General features: G+C 45.2%; 1 protein-coding gene across 1 annotated transcript in view; it reads left to right on the forward strand.

Moving 5' to 3' along the window:
* LOC309558092 (contactin-associated protein-like 5) overlaps positions 1–24,555 on the forward strand; it is a 591,346-nt gene that overhangs the window by 472,603 nt on the left and 94,188 nt on the right. The window contains exons 15-16 of the mRNA XM_082261047.1: positions 2,296–2,423; positions 10,578–10,748. Coding sequence (XP_082117173.1) covers positions 2,296–2,423; positions 10,578–10,748 — 299 coding nt within the window. The remainder of the gene's footprint in view (positions 1–2,295; positions 2,424–10,577; positions 10,749–24,555) is intronic.

Here is a 24,555-nt window from a genome sequence, read left to right on the forward strand (position 1 = left end):
TTCAATATAGTTCTAAAAATTGTTCCCTAAATATATTGGAAATATATTTTTCTTCCATATGGGGTCCAAGCACCCCTAAATGTGATGACAGGGGTACAAGGCTCAAAGAATCACAGGTGCTGGTAGCTTGGTACTGTCACATACCTGTTCCGGAGTGCTGAGAGGGCTCCCCTTGCGGCTGAGTGCAGAGCACCCCTGAAGGTGATAACAGGAGATGCTATGCCCAAAGAAGCATGGGTCGCCAGCTGCGGTAGCTTGAAGTGCTGAGATGATGTACACCAGATGATGGCCAGGAGAGCAGGAGGCCCTGCAGGGCAGGTGTCCCCTCAGAGGTACCAGGCAATACTTGGCAGCAGGGTGAGAAAGGAAGCAGAATCAGGAGCCAGGTCAGTAGTCATGCACGGGAAGTCAGCCAGGAGTAGAAGTAGGAACAAGCCGGGTCATACAGATGTGATCAGGCAGCAGCAGAGTCAGTAGAACAAGTCAGGGGTCAGAGCCAGGGATGGAGACAAGACAGGTCAAATGCAAGCCGGGTCGGTAACAGAGAATCAAATAATAGCCTACACAAGAGCATAGGAACGCCTAGATCTGTCACGCATTGCATGTGCCATGGTGCACAGGCATGCACCAAGGTTCACACATTAGCACAGGCACATGCCTAAGTACCCTCACACAACGTCTGCATGCATTTTTTAGCAAATTAGCGTGGCCTTGTTGAGTGTTGTCAGATGTATCTGCTCTTCTGTGATTCATTCTCAGGCAGGTAGCAGGTGATTGCCATGAACAGAGACATAGTCAAGGTGAGCCAGGGTCATACACAGTAAGGCAGCAGCGAGGACAGGGAGCAAACAGAGCAAGGACCAGTAGCAAGCTGATGTTAGTACCAGGGAATCAGGCAGAGCAAAGTCCAGGGGCAAGCTGAGGTCAGTACCATTAAATCAGGTAGAGCTAAGTCCAGGAGCAAGCCGAAGTCAGTACCAGGGAATCAGGCAGAGGATAGCCAGGGGCAGGCAAGATCAGGAACAAGCCAGGTTCGCAAACAGGAACATGGGTCGCAGAAAATCTGAAAAAACATCCAGGGATTAGCACACACCAGGGTCTCCTGAGGTGTGTGCTGGCACACAGAAATGTGTCAACATATCAGTGCATGCTGGATTTGAGCCCGAGCTCATCTGTGTGCTGGTATAAGTGAGAATCAGCACTAGCTGTATTAGCTTCCTGAGACTCAAAGCCTTTAAATTCCGAGTCCCAAGCAAGGACTTGCCAATCCAGAGCACTGTAAATAAGTCCTGTTTTCTCCAGGCTGACTACCCTGGAACCCCTCACCCTGCATGAGTGAGAACTCTTGAGTACTAAAAATCTCTCTTGATCTTTCCCTTAAAGGATCAATAACTCAAATACTGTGTTTCCCCGAAAGTAAGACATCCCCCGAAAATAAGACCTACTAATAGTTTTGCCTCTCACTGAAATATAAGACATCCCCCCGAAAATAAGACATCCTCGATAATAAGGCCTCCCCCGAACATGAGGCCCCCCAGAGCTTACCAGTACCATAACTCTGGACCGTATCGGTGGGCACCGCCACGCAGCTCACTGTAGGCAGCAGCACAGCCGGAGCAGACAGGACAATCAGAGAGCCCGCGCTGCCGCCTTCTGCTCGCTCCACCCTGACAGTGAGTCGCGCGGGGCACAGTGTGTGGACGCACAGTGGGGCACTGAGCACTGGTGACTGAGGTAGGAAATGTCTGATTAAGGTGTGGGGGGATGACTGGCACAGGGGTGGTGGACCACTTACCATATAATGACAGAGGAGGATCAGAGGGGGCAATCAATATGACACAGGAGGATCAGAGAGGGCAATCAATATGACACAGGAGGATCAGACGGGGCAAAATAAGACATCACCTCAAAATAAGACCTAGCGCATCTTTGGGAGCAAATATTAATATAAGACACTATCTTATTTCGGGGAAACACAGTAGAGGGGAACTATATCTCCCGTCTAGGACCCATCCCTGGTGTCCTGTACAATACTTAATTTTTCCCGATACCTACAGGCCAGTTACATAACATGAAGGGTCCTTTTCTCACTTTGGACTATCTCTGGTGGTGGGTGATTCTCAGTAATGATGAGGTTGCTTGGTCTGTACCCAAAATGAAGTTGTCTGTGCCAGTCCTATCTGCCTCATCAGGGGCATTCCCTGCAATAAAGCTGCATGTACACCAAGGTAGGAAGGATGCTCATGATATCATTAACCGAACGTGGCCACATATTATCACTTTTCTGTTTTTCAGGATGAATGACACAGGATTCTTAACCTTCAAAGAACACCTGCCAGTCTCTCAGATTGTGATCACCGACATCAACAGATCAGGTTCAGAGGTGGCCTGGAAAATCGGTCCTTTGCGGTGCTATGGAGACAGTGAGTAGATCCATTTTTTTTTCAGTCTACATCTTAGCCAGAATTCATTGGTTTGAGACATAGAGATCTGATGAATGGAATTGGTGATGAATCCACCATGGACTGGAATGTTTGTGTAAAAAATATAACAATTGGTCACGTTGCAGCATCCACTATGTTGAGCGCCACTCTGAACTCCAGCTTACAGGCGTCGGCTTTAAAAGCTCATCTTCGCTCTATTGCTCCACAAAGTCCATGTACAAATGGCCACACACTTATTGGGTTTGATTTACTAAAGACAAATAGACTGTGCACTGGGCAAAAACAGTTGCTCCAGAGCTTAGTAAATGAGCAGAAAAAACGAATTGAAAAGGATTAAGAGAGGTGCATGGAAGCCAGCCAGCCCCCTGTCTGATGTACTCACCCTCCAGTCTGCCACCAACCAATTAGACCTGTCTCATGATATAAATAAAGAACAGGGGTTTAGTTGACATGCATTTGCAAACGCATGTGTAAGCTGCAGGGCCACTACATGGCACCCTGTTTTACCTGCAGTCCTAACACTTTTAATGTGAGTGTCTCCACACTGGGAGCACATGGCTGCTAATGGATGGATAGGAGGCAGGTAGGAGGGAGCAGCCCAAACCTCCCCTAACCCACCCCCATCCATGACTGGTCTAGTATCTCAAAACTCTAATAGCGATGTTCTTGTGATGGTACAAACTGAAAACGACCAGCTGAGAAGCATACACCTCCAACCCCTTGGCGGATGCAGTGTAAAACACAGATTGGGTTTTTATATGAGGCAATATGCCTGTATAGCACAGTGCCTCCATCCCTAATTTCATAAAATATTTGGGACTTTACATGAGACAAGCAGGTCATGCTATGGTCTCCATCAGTGCTGTATTTTGGCCTAGGCCAACAAGGCCCAGGAATAGGGTGGCACTTTGCAGGGGGGCAGCAAAGAAACTGCCCCCCCCCCCCACCTGAGTCTCTATTGGCCACTGGTTGCTAGAGCCACCTCTCTCTCAACCCCCTCTCTCTCACTCTCATCCCCCCTCTCTCTCACCGCCCCTCTCTCTCTCTCTCTCACCCATATACAATGCGATTAGAGGAGAAGCGTTTTAACCTCAGGCAACGTGGGGGGTTCTTTACTGTTAGGGCTACAAGATTGTGGAATTCTCTACCACAAGAGGTGGTTTCTGCAGGTAGTATGGTGGCTTTCAAAAGACTTCTAGACGTACATCTCAAGGATCAGAACATTCAGGGGTATGAGAGATGATTACAGCCACACACACCTACACAGGTTGAACTGGATGGACTATTGTCTTTATTCAACCTCACCTACTATGTAACTATGTAACTATGTAACCCCTCCTCTCTCTCTCTCTCACCCCTCTTCTACCCCTCTCTCACCCTTCTCTCTCTCTCTCTCACCCTCCCTCTCTCTCACCCCTCTCTCTCTCTCTCTCTCTCTCTCATCCCCCCTCTCGCATCCCCCTCTCTGTCTCTCTCTCTCATCCCCCCTTTCTTGCTCTCTCATCCTTCCCTCTCTCAACCCCCCCCCTCACCCACCCCCTCTCTCGTGAGATCTCAGGGGTTCATGCTGGGACTTGTAGTCCTTCAATTTTGGAGGGAGCCACATCCATTAAAAAAGAAGGAGTGGGGCAAAGTTACATAGGTGGGGGAGGGGGGGCGCCCAATTTTAGTCTTGCCTAGGGCAGCACAAAACCAAAATACACCACTGGTCTCCATCCCTATATATGAAAAAACTGGGGTCAAATCAGACTGATAAAGGGATGGAGATGCTGGGCATACCTGCTGGTGTCTCACCTAAAGTCCCACATAGCCCACATTGTTTAGTAAATGAGCAGAAGCTCTGCTGACTTCCATCATCCAAATATGTGTAAGCAAAAATGCAGTTTCTTGCTTTCCTTGCATGTGATTGGTTATTTTTTGCAAAGTGAAGCCTCACCTCATTTACTAAACTCTGGAGTAGCTATTTGCCTTTAGTAAGCCAATTGTGTTACTCTTCCAAAATACTTTTTCCCCAGGTTTGTTATCTATTAGGCCTTCTCCTGTGGTCAAACCCTCTGGTTCATTTCTCCCTGATTAGGCTTAGATGTAGAGATCTCTACAGCATTCATTAGTTTTGTTTTACCCTGATTGGGCTTAGTTGCAGAGATCTCTGCATCATCCTGTTAGTTACATTCCACCTAGATTAGGCTTAGACGTTTAGTTCACCTTTATCAAAAACATGCCTGTGCAGGTAAGGGGTATCTGTTAATAAAAACTCAGTGCTTTGACTAAAGTTGGATAATGCCCTTGCTATAGGTGAAGGCCATTTACGATCCATGCAAAGCCTGGCTGAAAAACACCCAGAGATGGCATCATCCTATCCTGCCTTGTTGCTAAGACGTTACTGGTAATCCTCACCATCACAGGAGAGAGCTCTCAATCAGTTGAATCAGCTGGGAGTATCTTAGCAATGTCCTAGACAGGATCATGTTGATAATAGATATCATTTGTCGACAATTAATAATGGGGGATAATGGAAGCAGTTTGTTTGGTTTTAATAGCTATTATAGAATGCGATCCCAGAATGGCACTTATAGGCTGTATCTAAGGATTTGTAATTGTCTGCACAAGTAACTGGCCTTTTAAGACTGTCTCTTACGATGAAACACCTTGGGGCAGATCCTGTGCTGACGTCATCACGTCTGCTAGATGTAAAGGTGTGTAAGTTTTATTTGATGTGCCTTTATGTATTGATACAATGTAAGTACCTTTCTGCCATTTGGTAAAACAGTGTAACCGTTTTACACTATGAAGCTTTTTCTTTGCTTTATATCTTTGCTATTGGTTGAGTGAGATTGAAGGCTTTATTGGACCCTTCTGCACACTTGAATGGTTCCAGATTGCTGCATGTGTATGTAGCCGGGTTGCACGGCTGGTATTGTTATTGTTATTAAAGTTCTGCAAGATAGTGACTTTGGTATTATGGGAAATGTTGTCGGGGAGGAGCCAGGATCATAGACTGCTGAGACAGAAAGACCCTTCTCCCAGGGAGCAACAGGACGCACGGAAAGGGAGGCGGGACTTTGCTTTGCTCTCTTGCCTCGAGGACAGCGCACTGGAGAGAAGGGGAAGAGCTTCTGCGGATCGCAGGAACTTAGGCCGAGGCCTAGTGGCGGACACCGGAGTGAAGCCAGTGGTGTGAGTGTGCGGAGGAGTCTCGGTGATGTGACGGAGCAGAAGGTTGCTGACCGGCAGACGGAGACGCTGAGCAGAGCGGAGCCTGGTCGCAGAGGGAAGCGGATCTCCCGGTTTGGGTGAGAGACATCCAGTATTTGCATCTCTATTAAATACAGACCTAGACTGATTCCAGTGAAGGGCAAATAGACTGTGTACTTTATAAAGGCCATATCGACATTTAGTTGTACCACTGGACACTGCAGATACAAATATAGTGCGAGGTTGGTGAACTAGGCCTTAAGCCCTAAATCCAGTCTTAGGCTGTCAACCTGTTGTGACGCATTAGGAATTGTTACGTTTGCCTCTCTGTGGATTACATCTATTGATTGCTTTGGGGAATACAGTTCATCATCTCTACCCTTTTTGGATTACAAATACTTTCCTTGGATTGTTGGGAGTTTCTTGCCGGTGAAGACAAGTGAGGCCTCACTTTTCAGGAGACTATTGCAGTTAGTACACAGAGTGCACTCTGATAGTTGTTTCCATATTGATACATTGATACATTGCTTACTTTGCATTCAAGTTACCAAGTGTAGTCGTTCTTATCTGTGGTCACTCTCTAATTACTTCAGCTTATTTTAAGTATTGTTTATCGTTGCTGAGCACAATCCTCTAGCATATATACACATTTGTTTGTGCATATGTATGTGTGGCCTGCGTTCTGGATCCTGAGTAGGGATGATCGAACTTTTGAAAAGTTCGGTTCGACCAGAACACCCGAATTTCCAAAAAGTTTGGTTCGGATTCCAGAACCCCATTGAAATCAATGGGACCCGAACTTCTGGAATCAAAAAACACCATTTTGAACCCCTAAAACCCAATAAATGCCCCTAAAAAGTGCCTAGGGTTCTGGGTCATGCCCCAGGCTATGAATCAGGCAAAAAAAAGTTCTTAAAAATTGTCGTTTTTGATATATATATATACATATATGTATATATGTATACCCCTAACCCAGAATCTGCATAGTGGGGTCACCCTGACATGGCAGAGTTTGGTCACCCAGACATGGCAGCGTCAGTTCACCCTTAACTACACTACGGTCACCCTGACATGGCAGAGTTCGGTCACCCTAAACTACACTACAGTCACCCTGACATGGCAGAGTCAGTTCACCCTAAACTACACTACGGTCACCCTGACATGGCAGAGTCAGTTCACCCTAAACTACACTACGGTCACCCTGACATGGCAGCATCAGTTCACCCTTAACTACACTACGGTCACCCTGACATGGCAGAGACAGTTCACCCTTAACTACACTACGGTCACCCTGACATGGCAGAGTTCGGTCACCCTAAACTACACTACAGTTACCCTGACATGGCAGAGTCAGTTCACCCTAAACTACACTACGGTCACCCTGACATGGCAGCGTCAGTTCACCCTTAACTACACTACGGTCCCCCTGACATGGCAGAGTCAGGTCACCCTAAACTACACTACGGTCACCCTGACACTTAAAGCTATCCCTACAAAAACTAGATTATTGAATCTAACTATAGTGGTATATAGTACCCTAACTACACTGCATATCCCTTTCCTCACACTAATAATTGCAAAATGACACTGGAGCAACACAAATGCTTCCACTCTCTTCCACAGCCCCTGTATTACAGTGCTAGAGTTTTGGCGGGGCTATGTTATATACTGGGGGGCGTATGGGGGGCGTATTCACTCCTCATTGGGCTCTGGACCCTGTAGTCACTCCAATCAAATTTTACTGATGTTTCTGGGCCAATCAGGGGCTTTTAAAGCCCAGTTCCTGTCCCGTTGCATTTTGGGTGGTTCTGGTGACCGAATTCCAAACTTTTACCGCAAAAAGTTCGGAATTCGGCCGAATTTTGAACACCCAATGTTCGGGTCGAACCGATGGTCGACCTGAACCGTTCAATCATCCCTAATCCTGAGTGCTGAACTAAAAGGCCTAAATCCTTGATTGGGAATTCAGGATCTATCCCTTTAGCAACAGCTGTGTTATTTCTGATTCTGTTTGCATATTTCTGTTTTACATATAAAAGTCAAAAGCAGTAAATTATTTATTCACTGCAACACTTGTGGTCTCAGTTATTCACAATGACCGAACTAATAGTGTCAGACGGGTTGGAGCAGGCTTAGGGTGTAAGAAGCGAAGAGGACATCCATGCAACAAGCCACCCCCAAGGGGGCAGGGCTACATGTATTTTTGAGAAACCCTCTGGCATATATTGAGCATGGTTGGCCTCTTATTATATGGGGTCTTAGAATCTGGTAAGCATCAGATGGTAGTATTGGTGTTGGATTTTACAAGGTGTCATTGAAGACTTTAAACTTTATTCACAGCATGGAGTGGGCTTTATAATTTACACCATTTGGTGTTTTCATGTTGTTTCACATCTAATTTGAGATACAGTGCAACAATTTTTGGTTTAGGATGGGATAATGCCATCTCTGTGAGCTTTTCAGTCAGGCTACGGCAGGTATGTAAATGGCCTACACCTATAGCAAGGGCATTATTTAACTTTGGTCAACGCTGCAGAGTTTGTTTTTCTCTACAGACACCCCTTACCTGCATAGGCAGCTTCACTTTATATTTTTTCTGGTAAAGGTGAACTAACCATTTAAACATAGAGATCTCTACAACATCCACCGATGCATTCCACCCTGATTGGGCGTAGTCATAGAGATTTCTACATCATCCATCAGTCGCGTATCGATCTAGCTGGGTTTATTCATAGAGGTCTCTACATAACCCAACAGTCACGTACCGCTCTAGTTGGGCTTAGTCCATAGAGATCTCTATGTCACCCATCAGTCACATATCGCTCTAGTTGGGCTTAGTCATCGAGATCTCTACATCACACTTCCGTCAGGTATCGCTCTAGATGGACTTAGTGATAGGGACCTCTACGCCACCCATTAGTCACGTATCGCTCTAGTTGGGCTAATGGGCTTAGTCATAGAGATATCAACGTCACCCATCAGTCACGTATCACTCTAATTTGGTGTAGTCATAGGGACCTCTACGCCACCCATCCATCACGTATCACTCTAGTTGGGCATAGTCTTAGAGATCTCTATGTTACCCATTAGTCACATATCACTCTAGTTGGGCTTAGTCATAGAGAAATCTACATCACCCATCAGTCACGTATCGCTCTAGCTGGGCTTAGTCATAGAGATCTCCACGTCACCCATCAGTCACATATTGCTCTAGTTTGGCCTAGTCATAGAGATCTCTACGTCCCCCATCAGTCACGTACTGCTCTAGTTGGGCTTAGCCATAGAGATCTCTATGTCACCCATCAGTCACATATCTCTTTCTAGTTGGGCTTAGTCATGGAGATCTCTACGTCTTCCATCAGCCACGTATCAATCTATTTGAGCTTAGTCATGAAGATCTCTACTGCACCCATCAGTCACATATCACTATCAAATAAATCTTTACGTCACCCATCAGTCACATATCGCTGTACTTGGGCTTAGTCATAGAGATCTCTACATCACCCATCAGTCACATACTGCTCTAGTTGGGCTTAGCCATAGATATCGCTATGTCATCCATCAGTCACGTACTGCGCTAGTTGGGCTTAGTCATAGAGATTTCTACAGTACCCATCAGTCACGTACCGGTCTAGTTGGGCTTAGCCATAGAGATCTCTATGTCACCCATCAGTCACATATCACTCTATTTGGGCTTAGTCATATAGATCTCTATGTATTCCATCAGTCACGTATAACTTTTTGAGCTTAGTCATATAGATCTCTATGTTACCCATCAGTCACATATCACTCTAACTGGGCTTAGTCAAAGAGATCTCTACATCACCTATCAGTCACATATCGCTCTACTTGGGCTTAGTCCTAGAGATCTCTACATCACCCATCAGTCACATACCGCTCTAGTTGAGCTTAGACATAGGGAACTCTATGTCATCCATCAGTCACGTACTGCGCTAGTTGCTTAGACATAGGGATCTCTAAGTCACTAATCAGTCACATATCACTATAGTTGAGCTTACTCATAGAGATCTCTATGAGTAAGCCCAATCAGGCTAAAACACGCCGGGTATGGCTATGGGCAGGGACTGTCAGATAACAGAACTAAAATTCAATTAGAATTTTTTTGGAAGAGTGACGTGATCAGTGTACAATTCTTTTTACATGAATTAGGGCATGTTGCACTTTTTTGAGGTTTGCAGATCCAACTTTATAGATTTCACTGGTTACATGATTCCTCTAGGTCAGTGACTAAGTAGCAAAGCAAGGATGGTTACAAAAGCCCAACGTCTTGCATCTCTGAATCATCAGTGACCATTCTCTTATTTCTATCCTCACATGTACCTTAATGAAAGCTGAACCTCGAGATAATAAATCCATCAGTCATGTGTATTCTTCTTGAATCTCGGTGTGCTTCATGAATTTCTTCCAGATCTGTGCAGTAATCCAGTGTGAGACTTCCTGTAATAAAGACCGCTCACTGCTGCTCTCTCTGCTTGTGCAGGGTGACTAGTTTTGTCTCCGCCTCCTCCTGTAGTTTTCTGCAGGCAGTCTTTGTGGGTGTAATCTGCTGGGCCCCTCCCACAGCTCTGTTCTCACTCCTTGTGAGGGTGAATGGTCTTGTCTCCGCCCCATCCTGTTCTTTTCTTCAGGCAGCCCTTGTGGGTGGGGCCGCTTTGCCCCTCCTACAACTCTGCTGTCTGCACAGGCTATGGACAACATGGTGATGATATCACTTAGACTCCTACAAGATAATATCTGGGTTTGCAGAGGCTTTTGCTGCACATAAAATGGTTTAGGTCCTTTGTGGCTTTTTAGTTGAATGTATTTTTGTCTTTTATAGGAAAAATGTCCTGTGATTCCAACTGTATATAATTATCTCTTAATTTGTTTGTCAACAATGTTAACGACATATGTACTTCGTGTTTTTGGTTCTTGCAGGGAATTTTTGGAATTCTGCATCTTTCAGCCCCATCGTGTCCTACCTTTACTTTCCTACGTTCCACTCCGACTTCAGCACCGACATCGCCTTCTTCTTCAAAACCAGCAGCTCCTCCGGGGTCTTCCTGGAAAGTCTGGTGGTGAAAGACTTCATGAGACTTGAGTTAGCCTGTAAGTAAAAAAAAAATGTATGTACAGTATATATACTGTATATATATATAGTGTAATGTTTACATAATAATACATTTTAATTAATATAATGATTAGAAATGAATTCTCTATGTGCTAGTTGCTTGCATAGCAGTTTCACATCTATGCAGGTTGCGGTTGATGTATCAAAGTCACATAAAGTAGTGCAGGAACCTTTATCTGCCCAAAGTCGCATGTTAGGGTTAAGGTTAAGGGTTATGGTTAAATGTTAGGGATAAGAGCTAGGGTTAGGGTTAAGGGCTAGGGTTAGGGTTAAAAGTTAGGGTTAAGGGCTAGGGTTAGAGTTAGGGTTTGAGTTGGGGTTAGCAGTAGTCATTAAGGTTGAGGTTAGTGGTAATTGTTAGGGTTAGGGGTAATTGTTAGGGTTAGTTATCTAACCCTAGCAATTACCGCTAACCTCAACCCTAATAATTACCGTTAACCCTAACTCAAACCCTAGGAACAAAGAAAGAGTTGGGACTTTGAGTGAGGATCAATGCACAAACCAGGCCATAATGAAGGAATATATAATGAAATAGCAAAGTTTATTGCGGCTGCTAAGGCATGTAACACCTGGAGTACATAATAACAATGAAATGACATGATGGAAAAACATTACATTACCAAATAGGTTGTCAACCAATAAAATAAGATGGTACAAATAGATACATTACAATACTGCTGAATAAAAGGGTAGGTAAATCATGGAAGATTAATTTTGCACAAAATGAGCTAGGTATGTTCAACACATAAATGGCATCATGAATTGCTCAACGCGTTTCGTAGACCATAAGCTACTACTTCAGGAGCGGATCCACAAGAGAATATCTAGGAAAAATGTACATCATAAGTAATGAATAGTTAGCAGAAAGTGTAAATAACTCAATCTGTGTACCAAAAAATGGGGAGGGGGGGGGGGGAGAAAAGAATCCCCACCAGAGGTAATGTAGTCCCCTCCAAACATTTACCTCAAAACCAACATAGAGTGGTGCGTAAATGCTGAAGGCCAGGTGCTGTCAAAGCATCCAAAATTCAAACCCTAGACCTAACTATAACCTAACCCTTAATCTATCCCTAACCCTAGCTCTAACCCTAAAACTCCCTAATCTGGCCTTTTTCAACCAGGGTGCCCAGGCACCCTGGAATGCCTTGAGATTTCTTCAGGGGTGCATTGGCAAAATGGCTAAAAATTTCTCAACAATGTATACAAGCCAGCAGGTGGATCAAGCCTGCCTTTTAGTTACACAAAGTCACAGGGTTTTATTGTACACCATTTCAACCTTCCAGCCACCGCCATCCTAACAACCAGTGATGTCATCAGTGTGGATAAGAAGTGGTTCATCAGATGCACAGCATCTTTGTTTGACCCTCCCCTGCCCCTCTCCCTCAGCACTGGGGTCACATTAGCTGAGTGAGGGAGAGTAGAAACACTGGAATACTAGTCGGTACTAGTGTGCAAAAGTGTATTTGCTTTGAAAGAATAAATCACCTCTAATGTTGGATGTCCTATGTGTGTCGATGCTGCCGCTTTATATAAAGCTATTAGATTAATTTTTACATTTTGGAATGGGTTGTACTACATGAACAGAACTGTCAGACTTTCCTATTAGCAAAAAAAATAAATAAAAATATAGTAAAGCGCATCAAAAACGCAACACTTGCAATTTTTGTGCAGGTCCATTTGAAGTCTATTACACGCAAAACGTAACCTGTTACGGGAAAAAAAAGTTCCTGACCCTTTCCAAAAATGCAGCGGCTGAAAAACACACAGTTGAGAACGTGTCCCATAAGAAACCACATTCAATGAACTGTAGTGCATTTCTGGAAAGAGGCAAAATGCACTAAAAAAACGCATAGGTGTGAACCAGGCCTTATAATGGACCTGTAATCAGTAAGATTTATATATAATAAAATGTTACCTAAAAGAGTCTGAACTTACAGAAATACCACATTTTAGATGGCGGAGGTCTATAATGAAATTGAAGTCAGCGTTTTTCCCCACCCCCTCCCATGGGGGGGGGGGGGCACAGGTCTCCACTGGGTTTACCCATTTACAGAATTTCAGGAAGTGCTCTCTGCCAAAGTATCATTGGGGTTGATATACTGAAGGCAAATAGACTGTGCACTTTGTAAAGTGCAGTTTCTCCAGAGATTAGTAAATGAGAAAAAGAATACCCAATCACATGCAAGGGAAAAAAAAAAAAAGTAACAGCATTTTTCCTTGCACATGATTGGATGATGGAAGTCAGTAGAGCTCCCCTCATTTACTAAGCTCTGGAGCAACTGCTGATGGAGGGCGCAATGGCACTTTGCGAAGTGCACAGTTTATTTGCCTTTAGTAAATCAACCCCTTTGTTAGTATCCTTTTTACGTGTAGCACTGACCCCGTAAGGACTGCCAGATATCCACACTGCGGGTCCCCCTAGTTACCAGCACACGGCCATAGGCAATGCAAGTTCCTCTTGGCTCCCTCTTCAATCAGTCCAGGGGTATTTGGTTGTTTGGTTGTTTATTTCATAATAGGGATAGGAGAAGGAAATAGTGGGATACTCCAATTTAACTATTCACAGCAGGGGCCTAACTACAGGGGTTGCAGGGGTTGCAATTGCAACCAGGCCCCATGCTCCAGGGGGCCTGTGCGGCTCCCCTGTACACCTGGATAGGAGGGGCGGCGGGGGCAACATTTAGAGAAATCACTGTCCTCCTTTTTCCTCCTGTAGCTGCAGAGATTGGTTCCTCTGTATGCTGCCCCCGCCATTCCTCCTATCCAGTTCACTTGTGTTCTGCTGTCTCTGGGCCCCTGTGTGCTCCCCTGGTCCCCCCCTCCCACTGTGCTCCCTCCCCTCTCCTGCCGGCTGCTGCAGGGGATGTGTCACAATAGAGAACCAGGAAGGGGGTCGGTAAATCTGTAATTTACCAGCTCCTTCCTTTTCTAAGTCATAGTCAGTGACATTGTAAAAAAATAAAATAAAATGGTAAAAAATAATACAATTAAAATACCAAAAAATAAAAACTACTGACACCAGTGGGTGAACTTCCAGGATCACAAAGGTCACACTTGTAACCGGGCCCTGGCATTTCACCACCGTGGGGAGGCCTTAAGATGGCAGGAAGGGGGCCAACTGCAGGACCGTAATAAAGGGCCCGCAATGAGAGTTAAGAGCCCCAGACCTGAAGGGAAGGCCCCCAGCCTGAAGGTTCTAGTTACACCTCTGATTCACAGTAATTGAGGACTTCAATCTTCTCTACTTCACTCCAGGGTATGGAACAGCCAGGCTGTTAATTCATCCTGCCACTTTGGATGAATAGGGATTGAGTCTCTTGTTCCCCTTCAAGATGACTTGTTGGACAATCTCTTATCTTATCTTCAGGACACTCCCCCTAGTATCCGCTCTCTGCTGACACCCGTCCACTGATTATCCTATGAGCAGGTTTGTCTCCCCTCAGGTCAGGCTCCTTGACACGAGTACCTCTACTCACGAAACTGCAGTCACAGGGTCTCCAGTGTCTTCGTTCTCAGTCAGCTTCCCTGAACCTCTGGGTTCAGCTCCTCTCCACCACTCCTCTGGCCCTCCTGCGTCTGCATGGCACCTCTACAGAGGAGGAGGCAGCCACCCCTCCCTCTGGGACTCCGCTCCCCAACGAAAGACCTCTAGCTCCCAGCTTTTTATATACTCACTGTACTGCAGAGACAGATCCTCCAGTGTCACTCCTCTCAGTCAGCTTCTCTGGACCTCCAGGTTCAGTTCCTCACTGCTACTCTCGAGGCCCTCAGGACGACCCCCTGAGGCCGCAAGGCACCCCCTCCCTCCAGGACTCCGCTCCCCAATGAAAGACCTCGAGCACATGTGCTCCTGGCTTTTTATATACTCACTATACTGCAGAGACAGATCCTCCAGTGTCACCCCTCTCAGTCAACTTCTCTGGACCTCCAGGTTCAGTTCCTCACTGCTACTCTCGAAGCCCTTAGGACGACCCCCTGAGGCCACAAGGCACCCCCTCCCTCCAGGACTCCGCTCCCCAATGAAAGACCTCGAGCACACGTGCCCTGGGTTTTTATACAGTATCCCAACATGCACCAAGGTGACCTGCCCTCTGCCAATCATCAGGACTGTATCAAAAGCCTATACATTCATTTGTCAGGTTTCCTCCCACTGTCCAACATGCCTCCCTATTGGACCAGTGTGAAACACTCTCTAGACTGAATGAATTGCACTCTGAGCACAATGAGCAGACCTCACTAACAGATCCTGCTCTCTGGTGGGCAGAGAATAATATAGATTTACCTGCAGCCCCTCTGGTAAGCAGACAGCACACAAAACTATACTCTCTCACTAGCACCTACCTAGGAGGGGGCTACATACCGATGTATTTTGCATTAGAATACAACTTCAGCCGCATCCTAATATGACCGGAGAGGGGAGAAGTTGCTGCAATCATTAAGTGAATCCTCTCTGACTGCAATGCACCCGACTCTTTACTTCCATTCCGAGACTCCAGGACAGAGCGCCTCTCGGGAGTCGTATGAAGAAAAAGCCCCTCCGGGCTACAGAACCCCCCCCCCCCCCCCATCCTGCACCGTCTACATAGAATAGCACTTCACTAATGACAAGCCAAAGTCACACCAAACTTCTCTGACTTTGAATTTATTTTCAGCTTTGTGCTGAGCTTCCTCCTATCTCCAGTCACAATCAGCAATTAGAACTCTCATTTATGGCTGTTTATTTTATTTAAAATTTTATGTCCACAAAAATGAAAAAAAAAAAACAATTGAATCGGACTTTGATGTGCAGTTATCATTATATCAAACCTCATTATGAAGTGATTAGCTTTCTCCAAATGTATTATTTGTTTAATGAGTTTGAGGGCCCACGGGCAGCTTTTTATTCGCAGCCGGAGTTGGAAGACGTTTACAAAAAAAATAATAATAATAAAATCCTTGGCTTGTCGAAAGGGAGCAGAAATAAAAATTCAGCAGCTTTGGGTATGTTCATAAGAGCAATTCTACAATCCATAACCCAAAAAAAAGTGTTCTTGACCACTTAAGGACTGGAAGGTTTTACCCCCTTAATGACCAGGCTATTTTTTCGATACGGCACTGCGTTATTTCAACGGACAATTGCGCGGTCATGCGACGCTGTACCCAAATATCATTGATATCCTTTTTTTTTTCATTTGGTGGTATTTGATCACCTCTGCGGCTTTTATTTTTTGCGCTATATATACTTTTCCTTTATTTGTTTTTCATATACCAACAAAAACAATTTCAAACACATACAATGCAATATATACATACATTTATATTACAAAAAAAAACCCTTCTTCCCTTCTCACCCCTCCCTAATTTAATGGACAATTGCGCGGTTGTGCGACGCTATACCCAAATAAAAGAGACATCCTTTTTTCCCCACAAATAGAGCTTTTTTTTGGTGGTATTTGATCACCTGCGCTATAAACAAAAAAACAGCGACAATTCTAAAAAAAACAAAAAGAAAGAAAAAAAAAACAATATTTTTCACATTCTGCTATATGAAATTCTCAAAAAAAAAAAACTTAAAAATCTAAATTTTTTAAAATTTTAGGCCAATTTGTTTGCTGCTACATATTTTTGGTAAAATAAACGTATTTTGATTGGTTTGCGCAAAAGTTATCGTGTCCACTAACTACGGGAAAGATTTAGGTAATTTTTATTGTTTTTTTTTTTTACAGTGGGTACGGAAAGTATTCAGACCCCCTTAAATTTTTCACTCTTTGTTATATTGCAGCCATTTGCTAAAATCATTTAGGTTCATTCTTCTTCCTCATGAATGTACACATAGCACCCCATACTGACAGAAAAACACAGAATTGTTGACATTGTTGCAGATTTATTAAAAAAGAAAAACTGAAATATCACATGGTCCTAAGTATTCAGACCCTTTGCTCAGTATTTAGTAGAAGCCCCCTTTTGATCTAATACAGCCAGGAGTCTTTTTGGGAAAGATGCAACAAGTCTTTCACACCTGGATTTGGGGATCCTCTGCCATTCCTCCTTGCAGATCCTCTCCAGTTCTGTCAGGTTGGATGGTAAACGTTGGTGGACAGCCATTTTTAGGTCTCTCCAGAGATGCTCAATTGGGTTTAAGTCAGGGCTCTGGCTGGGCCATTCAAGAACAGTCACGGAGTTGTTGTGAAGCCACTCCTTCGTTATTTTAGCTGTGTGCTTAGGGTCATTGTCTTGTTGGAAGGTAAACCTTCGGCCCAGTCTGAGGTCCAGAGCACTCTGGAGAAGGTTTTTGTCCAGGATATCCCTGCACTTGGCCGCATTCATCTTTCCCTCGATTGCAACCAGTCGTCCTGTCCCTGCAGCATGATGCTGCCACCACCATGCTTCACTGTTGGGACTGTATTGGACAGGTGATGAGCAGTGCCTGGTTTTCTCCACACATACCGCTTAGAATTAAGGCCAAAAAGTTCTATTTTGGTCTCATCAGACCAGAGAATCTTATTTCTCACCATCTTGGAGTCCTTCAGGTGTTTTTTAGCAAACTCCATGCGGGCTTTCATGTGTCTTACACTGAGGAGAGGCTTCCGTCGGGCCACTCTGCCATAAAGCCCCGACTGGTGGAGGGCTGCAGTGATGGTTGACTTTCTACAACTTTCTCCCATCTCCTGACTGCATCTCTGGAGCTCAGCCACAGTGATCTTTGGGTTCTTCTTTACCTCTCTCACCAAGGCTCTTCTCCCCCGATAGCTCAGTTTGGCCGGACGGCCAGCTCTAGGAAGGGTTCTGGTCGTCCCAAACGTCTTCCATTTGAGGATTATGGAGGCCACTGTGCTCTTAGGAACCTTAAGTGCAGCAGAAATCTTTTTGTAACCTTGGCCAGATCTGTGCCTTGCCACAATTCTGTCTCTGAGCTCTTCAGGCAGTTCCTTTGACCTCATGATTCTCATTTGCTCTGACATGCATTGTGATCTGGAAGGTCTTATATAGACAGGTGTGTGGCTTTCCTAATCAAATCCAATCAAACACAGCTGGACTCAAATGAAGGTGTAGAACCATCTCAAGGATGATCAGAAGAAATGGAAAGCACCTGAGTTAAATATACGAGTGTCACAGCAAAGGGTCTGAATACTTAGGACCATGTGATATTTCAGTTTTTCTTTTTTAATAAATCTGCAACAATGTCAACAATTCTGTGTTTTTCTGTAAGTATGGGGTGCTATGTGTACATTCATGAGGAAGAAGAATGAACTTAAATGATTTTAGCGAATGGCTGCAATATAACAAAGAGTGAAAAATTTAAGGGGGTCTGAATACTTTCCGTACCCACTGTATGAGTAATGGCGGCGATCTGCGATTTTTTGCGGGACCGCGACATTGCGGCTGACAGATCGGACCCCTAACTGACATTTTTGACACTTTTGGGGGGACCAGTGACATTACTACAGTAATCAGTGCTAAAAATATGGGAAGGGGTTAACACTGTGGGTGACCAAGGGGTTGAATGTGAGCCTAGGGTAGTGATTCTAACTGTGGGGGGGGGGGGGTGTAGCTTGTGAAATGATCATAGAGACCTGTGATCCAACATAGAAGGATCACAGGCTCTTTATGACCATTCCAGGGAGAAGAATGGTCGGCTGTGCTTACAACAGCTGCCCGTCCTTCTCTCTCAGCGGGGAACAATCGCAGGTGTCAGGTGGCAATCGGAGCCGCCTGATCTATGCATCGGATTCCCCACTGCCGATTGGGGGCAGCGCATGCTCGCCCCCTAGCTTCTCGCGCGCGACCGACGTAGATCTACGTCGGTTTGCTCAGGAGAGCCACCCTGCTGCAGTAAAAAGGCAGCGGTTTTATCCCCCTTAGTGACCAGGCTATTTTTTGCGATACGGCACTGCGTTACTTCAACTGAAAATTGCGCACAAATAACATTGATGTCCTTTTTTTTCTTTTGGTGGTATTTGATCACCTCTGCGGTTTTCATTTTTTGCGCTATATATACTTTAACCTTTATTTGTTTTTCATATACCAACAAAAAAAATATAAACCGCATACAATTCCATATATACATACATTTATAGTCCAAAAAAAAAAAAACCCTTGTTGCCTCACCCCCCATCCCGCCTGCTCCCTCTCCATATTTTACCAATTACGTTATTTCTCCTACCACCTTTATATAGGTTACCAGTTTAGAGTTACAGAGGAGTTCTAGGGATAGAATTATTGCTCTCGCTCTAACGATCGTGGCGATACCTCACATGTGTGGTTTGAACACTGTTTACATATGTGGGCGCGACTTGAGTATGTGTTGGCTTCTGCGCGCAAGCTCGGAGGCACAGCCCACCCCAGCACCCCATAGACGTGGGCACACCCCACCCCAGCACCCCATAGACCTGGGCACAGCCCACCCCAGCACCCCATAGACCTGGGCACAGCCCACCCCAGAACCCCATAGACCTGGGCACAGCCCACCCCAGCACCCCATAGACCTGGGCACAGCCCACCCCAGCACCCCATAGACCTGGGCACAGCCTACCCCAGCACCCCATAGACCTGGGCACAGCCCACTCCAGCACCTCATAGACCTGTGCACAGCCCACCACAGCACCTCATAGACCTTGGCACAGCCCACCCCAGCACCCCATAGACCTGTGCACAGCCCACTCCAGCACCCCATAGACCTGGTCACATCCCACCCCAGAACCCCATAGACCTGGGCACAGCCCACCCCAGCACCCCATAGACCTGGGCACAGCCGACCCCGGTATCCCATAGACCTAGGCACAGCCCACCCCAGCACCCCATAGACCTGGGCACAGCCCACCCCAGCACCCCATAGACCTAGGCACAGCCCACCCCAGCACCCCATAGACCTGGGCACAGCCCACCCCAGCACCCCATAGACCTGGGCACAGCCCACCCCAGCACCCAATAGACCTGGGCACAGCCCACCACAGAACCCCATAGACCTGGGCACAGCCCGCCCCAGCACCCCATAGTCCTGGGCAGTTTTAAATGTGGCTAAGAATACACCTCTAGCACTTATCCATCTTGTACCCCTGTAAAGAGGACCTGTCACTTACAGACACACATCACACTGACAAGGAAATATAGGAAAAAAAATAGATTTTTTTTTTTTTTTTTCATACTCACATTTGCTTATTCTGGTCACTTTGTTTGTTTAATTACTTAATTTTGACCTTTTAGCTGGATCTGGAAGGAGACATTACGCTAATAACAACTGAGTAAGAATGATGGATGCGTGTTTTTCTAAATCTTGAGCTTAATAATTATTGTGCGTTTTTATTTAATTGGTGTCATCGGTTACAGTGAAATGACATCAATGTGGCAGTTCTCGACAACACGACTTTAAAAAATAAAAAATAAATATAAAAGGAAGATTTGAATAATAACCTTTCAAAAGTCTGAGGAGCATTGATGATAACATAATGAACACAATCTAAAAAAATGGCATTCAATCGCACCGCCTGTATCTTGTGATTCGTTCTCTGTGGGTGGAAGACAGAACATTTTGGAGTTAAATGTTTTTGCATCTTTTTTTTTTTTTCTACTTTCAATCTACTTTTCATAAATTGCTCATCAAAAGCTTCACGATGGAGTAGCAGAAACAAAGAAGCAAATGAAAATTGCAAATTGCTGTATAAAACTTTTCGGAAAGTCATTGAAAAGTTGACAAATGTTTTAAAGAGGAACTTCCACCTTCCAATGAAAATTATGTATTTTTTCCTCTTTACCTTTGGTGCTCTTTTGTTGCTGCATTCGGGTGGATTCACACCTGCGATTGCACCTGCACCTTGATTAGATGCGAAAGCCCCGGCAGGGGTTCCCGCAATTAGCTGTGGGAGGCAGCCCTATTAAAAGTTAAGCGAGGCTGCTGACTCCTGCATTTTATCATGGCCAGTCACATGTAATCTCTAGTGCAACGATCACATGCAAGTGATCAGCCCTGGATGCAGAGCAATCACTCACATGGGATTGTTGCATGCATGAGAGTAGTTGCGGGATCTTGCAGCCTCCCATAGCCTTCAGTGGGGTTGCCTCCTGCAGCTAATCATTGGAAGTGCAGGTGTAGGTGTGAATGCACCCTTAAAATACCTTCAAACCCAATGGATCCAGCACTGTCATCTTCTTTCACACCACTCTCCTACTACAGGTCTCCATCTTTCTAATGGGGAGCAGACTGTGTCTTCCTGGCTTTTGCTGCAAGCCTCCAAGTAACTCAGCGCCAGATCTTTCATGATAGCCACTCCTGACCCCGGCACTCTGTTTAACCACTTAAGCCCCGGAAGATTTTACCCCCTTCCTGACCAGGGGGTATTTTGCAATTCGGCACCTCGTGACTTTAACGGACAATTGCGCAGTCGTGCGACGCTGTACCTTAACGAATTTGACGTCCTTTTTTTCCCAGAAACAGAGCTTTCTTTTGGTGGTATTTGATCACCTGTGCGATTTTTTGATTATGCGCTATAAACAAAAAAAGTGCGTCAATTTTGCAAAAATAACAATATTTTTCACATTTTTTTATATGAAATTACCCCAAAAGAAATTGAATTTTTTTAACATTTTCAGCCAATTTGTTTTATGCTACATATGTTTGGTAAAAAACAAAATCGCAAAAAGCGTATTTTGATTGGTTTGCGCAATAGTTATCGAGTTTACTAACAAAGGGAAAGATTTTTTGTCATTTTTGTTGGTTTTTTTTTAAACGCATAATGTCAGCGATCTGCGATTTTTTTTGCGGGACTTCGACATTGCGGCAGACAGATCGGACCCTTGACTGACATTTTTGACACTTTTGGGGTTACCAGTGACATTACTACAGTAATCAGTGCTATACATATGCACTGCTACTGTAAAATTACACTGGCAGTGAAGGGGTTAACTTTATTTGAGAGGGAGGGGTGGTGTGTCTCCCTAGGGGCGTGATTCTAACTGTGATTGGCTGTGGCTTGAGCTGTAGAAACAGTGATCAACGGTCCTACATAGTAGAACCGTATGATCACTGTTTCTACACAGGGGAGAATGACAGGCGGCTTGTTTACATCAGCCGCCTGCCTTTCTCCCTCTGCACCGACGTTCGCCGAGTGACCGGCGGACATCGGGTCCACCGGTCACACGCGCGGGGGAGTCTGTGACCGCGCAGGAGCGCTCCTCCGGCGGCGCGTGCTCGCTCCCCAGAGCCTCACAGGCTAGTGACGTATATATACGTCACTTTGCCTGTGAGGGGCTGACAGCCGCAGTATATCTACTTGCGGCGGTTGGCAAGTGGTTAATACCCACTCCTGATCCCTGAACTCTTTAATAACCACTCCTGATCCCTGATCTGTTTAACCACTTCTGGACCTGAAGGATTTACCTCCTTATTCCTTAAAGAGGAAGTAAACCCTCCTCTACAACTTGTACCTATAGGCAAGCCTATGATAAGGCTTACCTATAGGTACTGTAAATATCTCCTAAACATGTACCGTTTAGGAGATATTTACCTTACATGTCGCCAGTGACGTCACTGGCGCATGCGCTCTGAAGGAACGGCCGATCGTGCCGTTCCTTCAGAGCCCCGTGCCGTGACTGTCGGCTCCCGCGCGCGTGCGCGGGAGTGACGTCACCGCGGCTCCGGCCAATCAGATGGCCGGATGCCGCGATCCCGGAAGACGGGCGACTAGACATGTCGCCCGTCATAGAGGTGAGTGAGCGGCATGGCGGGGGCTCGTTCTGAGGTAAGTATTGCATAATGAGCTAATATGCGATGCATACTAGCTCATTATGTCTTTCTTTTGCAGAGTGTAAAAAAAAAAAAAAAAAAAACTCAAACGAGTTTACAACCTCTTTAATGGCCAGGCCGTTTTTTTGGCAATACGGCACTACGTTACTTTAAGTGACAATTGCGCGGTCGTGCAACGCTGTAAATAACATTGATGTCCTTTTTTCCCCACAAATTGAGCTTTGTTTTGGTGGTATTTGATCACCTCTGCAATTTTTATTTTTTGCGCAATAAACCAAAAAAGAGCGACAATTCTGAGAAAAAAAAACAATATTTTTTACTTTCTGCTATGACATTCCCTAAGCCCCATCCAAGTTGATCTGCAATAAACATATAAAAAAAAGAAAAAAAAAAAAGGCAATCTCTAGAGCAGCCTTTCTCAACCTTTTCTTTTTTTTTAAATACAGTAAAACCTTGGATTGCGAGCATAATTCCTTCCGGAAACATGCTTGTAATCCAAAGCACTCTTATATCAAAGCGAATTTCCGCATAAGAAATAATGGAAACTCAGATGATTCGTTCCACAACCATTTATTCATAAATCCTTCAATTTATAGTCCATATAAAAAGATTATAGCATTGCGATAGGTTGTGTAACCATAAAATGTCCATCCACAAATAGCCGCTTCCACAAGGGGATTAGAAGCAAAATCCAGCAGGAGCTACAGAGTATCAAAGAGAAGAGAGGCGCCTCTAAGTGTAGCAATATGGTTCCATTTAATGAAGGTACAACATTTAGCAACTCACATGGTTGATGTATCAAACAGGCACATCTAAGTATGCAGGCATCCGGGGTAAAGCTGTCCACATAGACCATCTTCTGCACCGCCGGCTGCCAGTCTGTAATCCTGACCGGGAAGACCACCCTGCAGTAAAGCGATCTGAAAGTGAGGGGCAGTGTGGAAAGGATGACGTAGATGGCGGTGTGGAGGACGGTCTATGTGGACAGCTTTACCCCGGATGCCGGTGTTGTAAAATTTTGTCGGACCCGTGAAAAAATCGGACCTCGTCACTTCCGGTGGACAGAGCATCACAAAACAGCTGATGGGAGTCGTCCGTGCGCATGCGCAGAAGAAATTTATCGAGGTTTGACAAAATTATAACAGAGAGCGGACAGCTGATTGAGAGGAGGCGGGGCTGAGGTGCGACGGAGGACACCGCCGCTTCACTGAAACATTACAGGGACGGAGGCACATCTGCAGAGCTGAATAGAGGAGGCGGGATGGAGGTGCGGCCGTAATAGATGCAGGGCTTAAGCGACTCCTTCTGTTTTATCATCTTTATTAATTATCGTATTATTTATCCTTAGGATTTCATTACATTTAGTATTTCTTATTTTGTATTATAGAAATACTAAATGTTATTAAATCCTAAGGATGAATAATACGATAATTACTAAAGATAATAAAACAGAAGGAGTCGCTTAAGCCCTGCATCTATTACGGCCGCACCTCCGTCCCGCCTCCTCTATTCAGCTCTGCAGATGACGCGGCGGTGTCTTCCGTCCCACCTCAGCCCCGCCTTCTCTCAGTCAGCTGCCCGCTATGTGTTATAATTTTACCAAACCAAGATAATGTCTTGTGCGCATGCGCACTTGAGACTCCATCAGCTGTTTCATGACGTAGGGCCACCGGAAGTGACGAGGTCCGATTTTTTCATGGGTCCGAGGTCGCCCCTGGAAGTCGGATCGCCCCAGTGTGAACGGGGCCTGACTGTATTGTTTTTTATTGAAGTTTAACAACATACAGAAAAACAGACCGTGAAAGTTTCGAATACAATACAAGAGTATAAATGCAACATTAGCAAATATATGGGGGAAGGAAGGGAAGGAGGGGGGAGAGGGAGTTCCGACATAGTGATGTACAGATACAGATATCGATAAGAAAAACCAGAGTTACTGATGGGAACTAAAACAACAGCATCTAGTTCAAATGACAAAGCCCCACAATGAGGCGGTCGGGAAGAGAGAGAGATAGGGACCACCCCCACAGCTCCCAGTGGGAACATAATTGCCATGGGGGTGACAC

This window comes from Pelophylax lessonae (assembly GCF_965119305.1).
Source record: "Pelophylax lessonae genome assembly, chromosome: 6".
NCBI classification, from domain to species: Eukaryota; Metazoa; Chordata; class Amphibia; order Anura; family Ranidae; genus Pelophylax; species Pelophylax lessonae.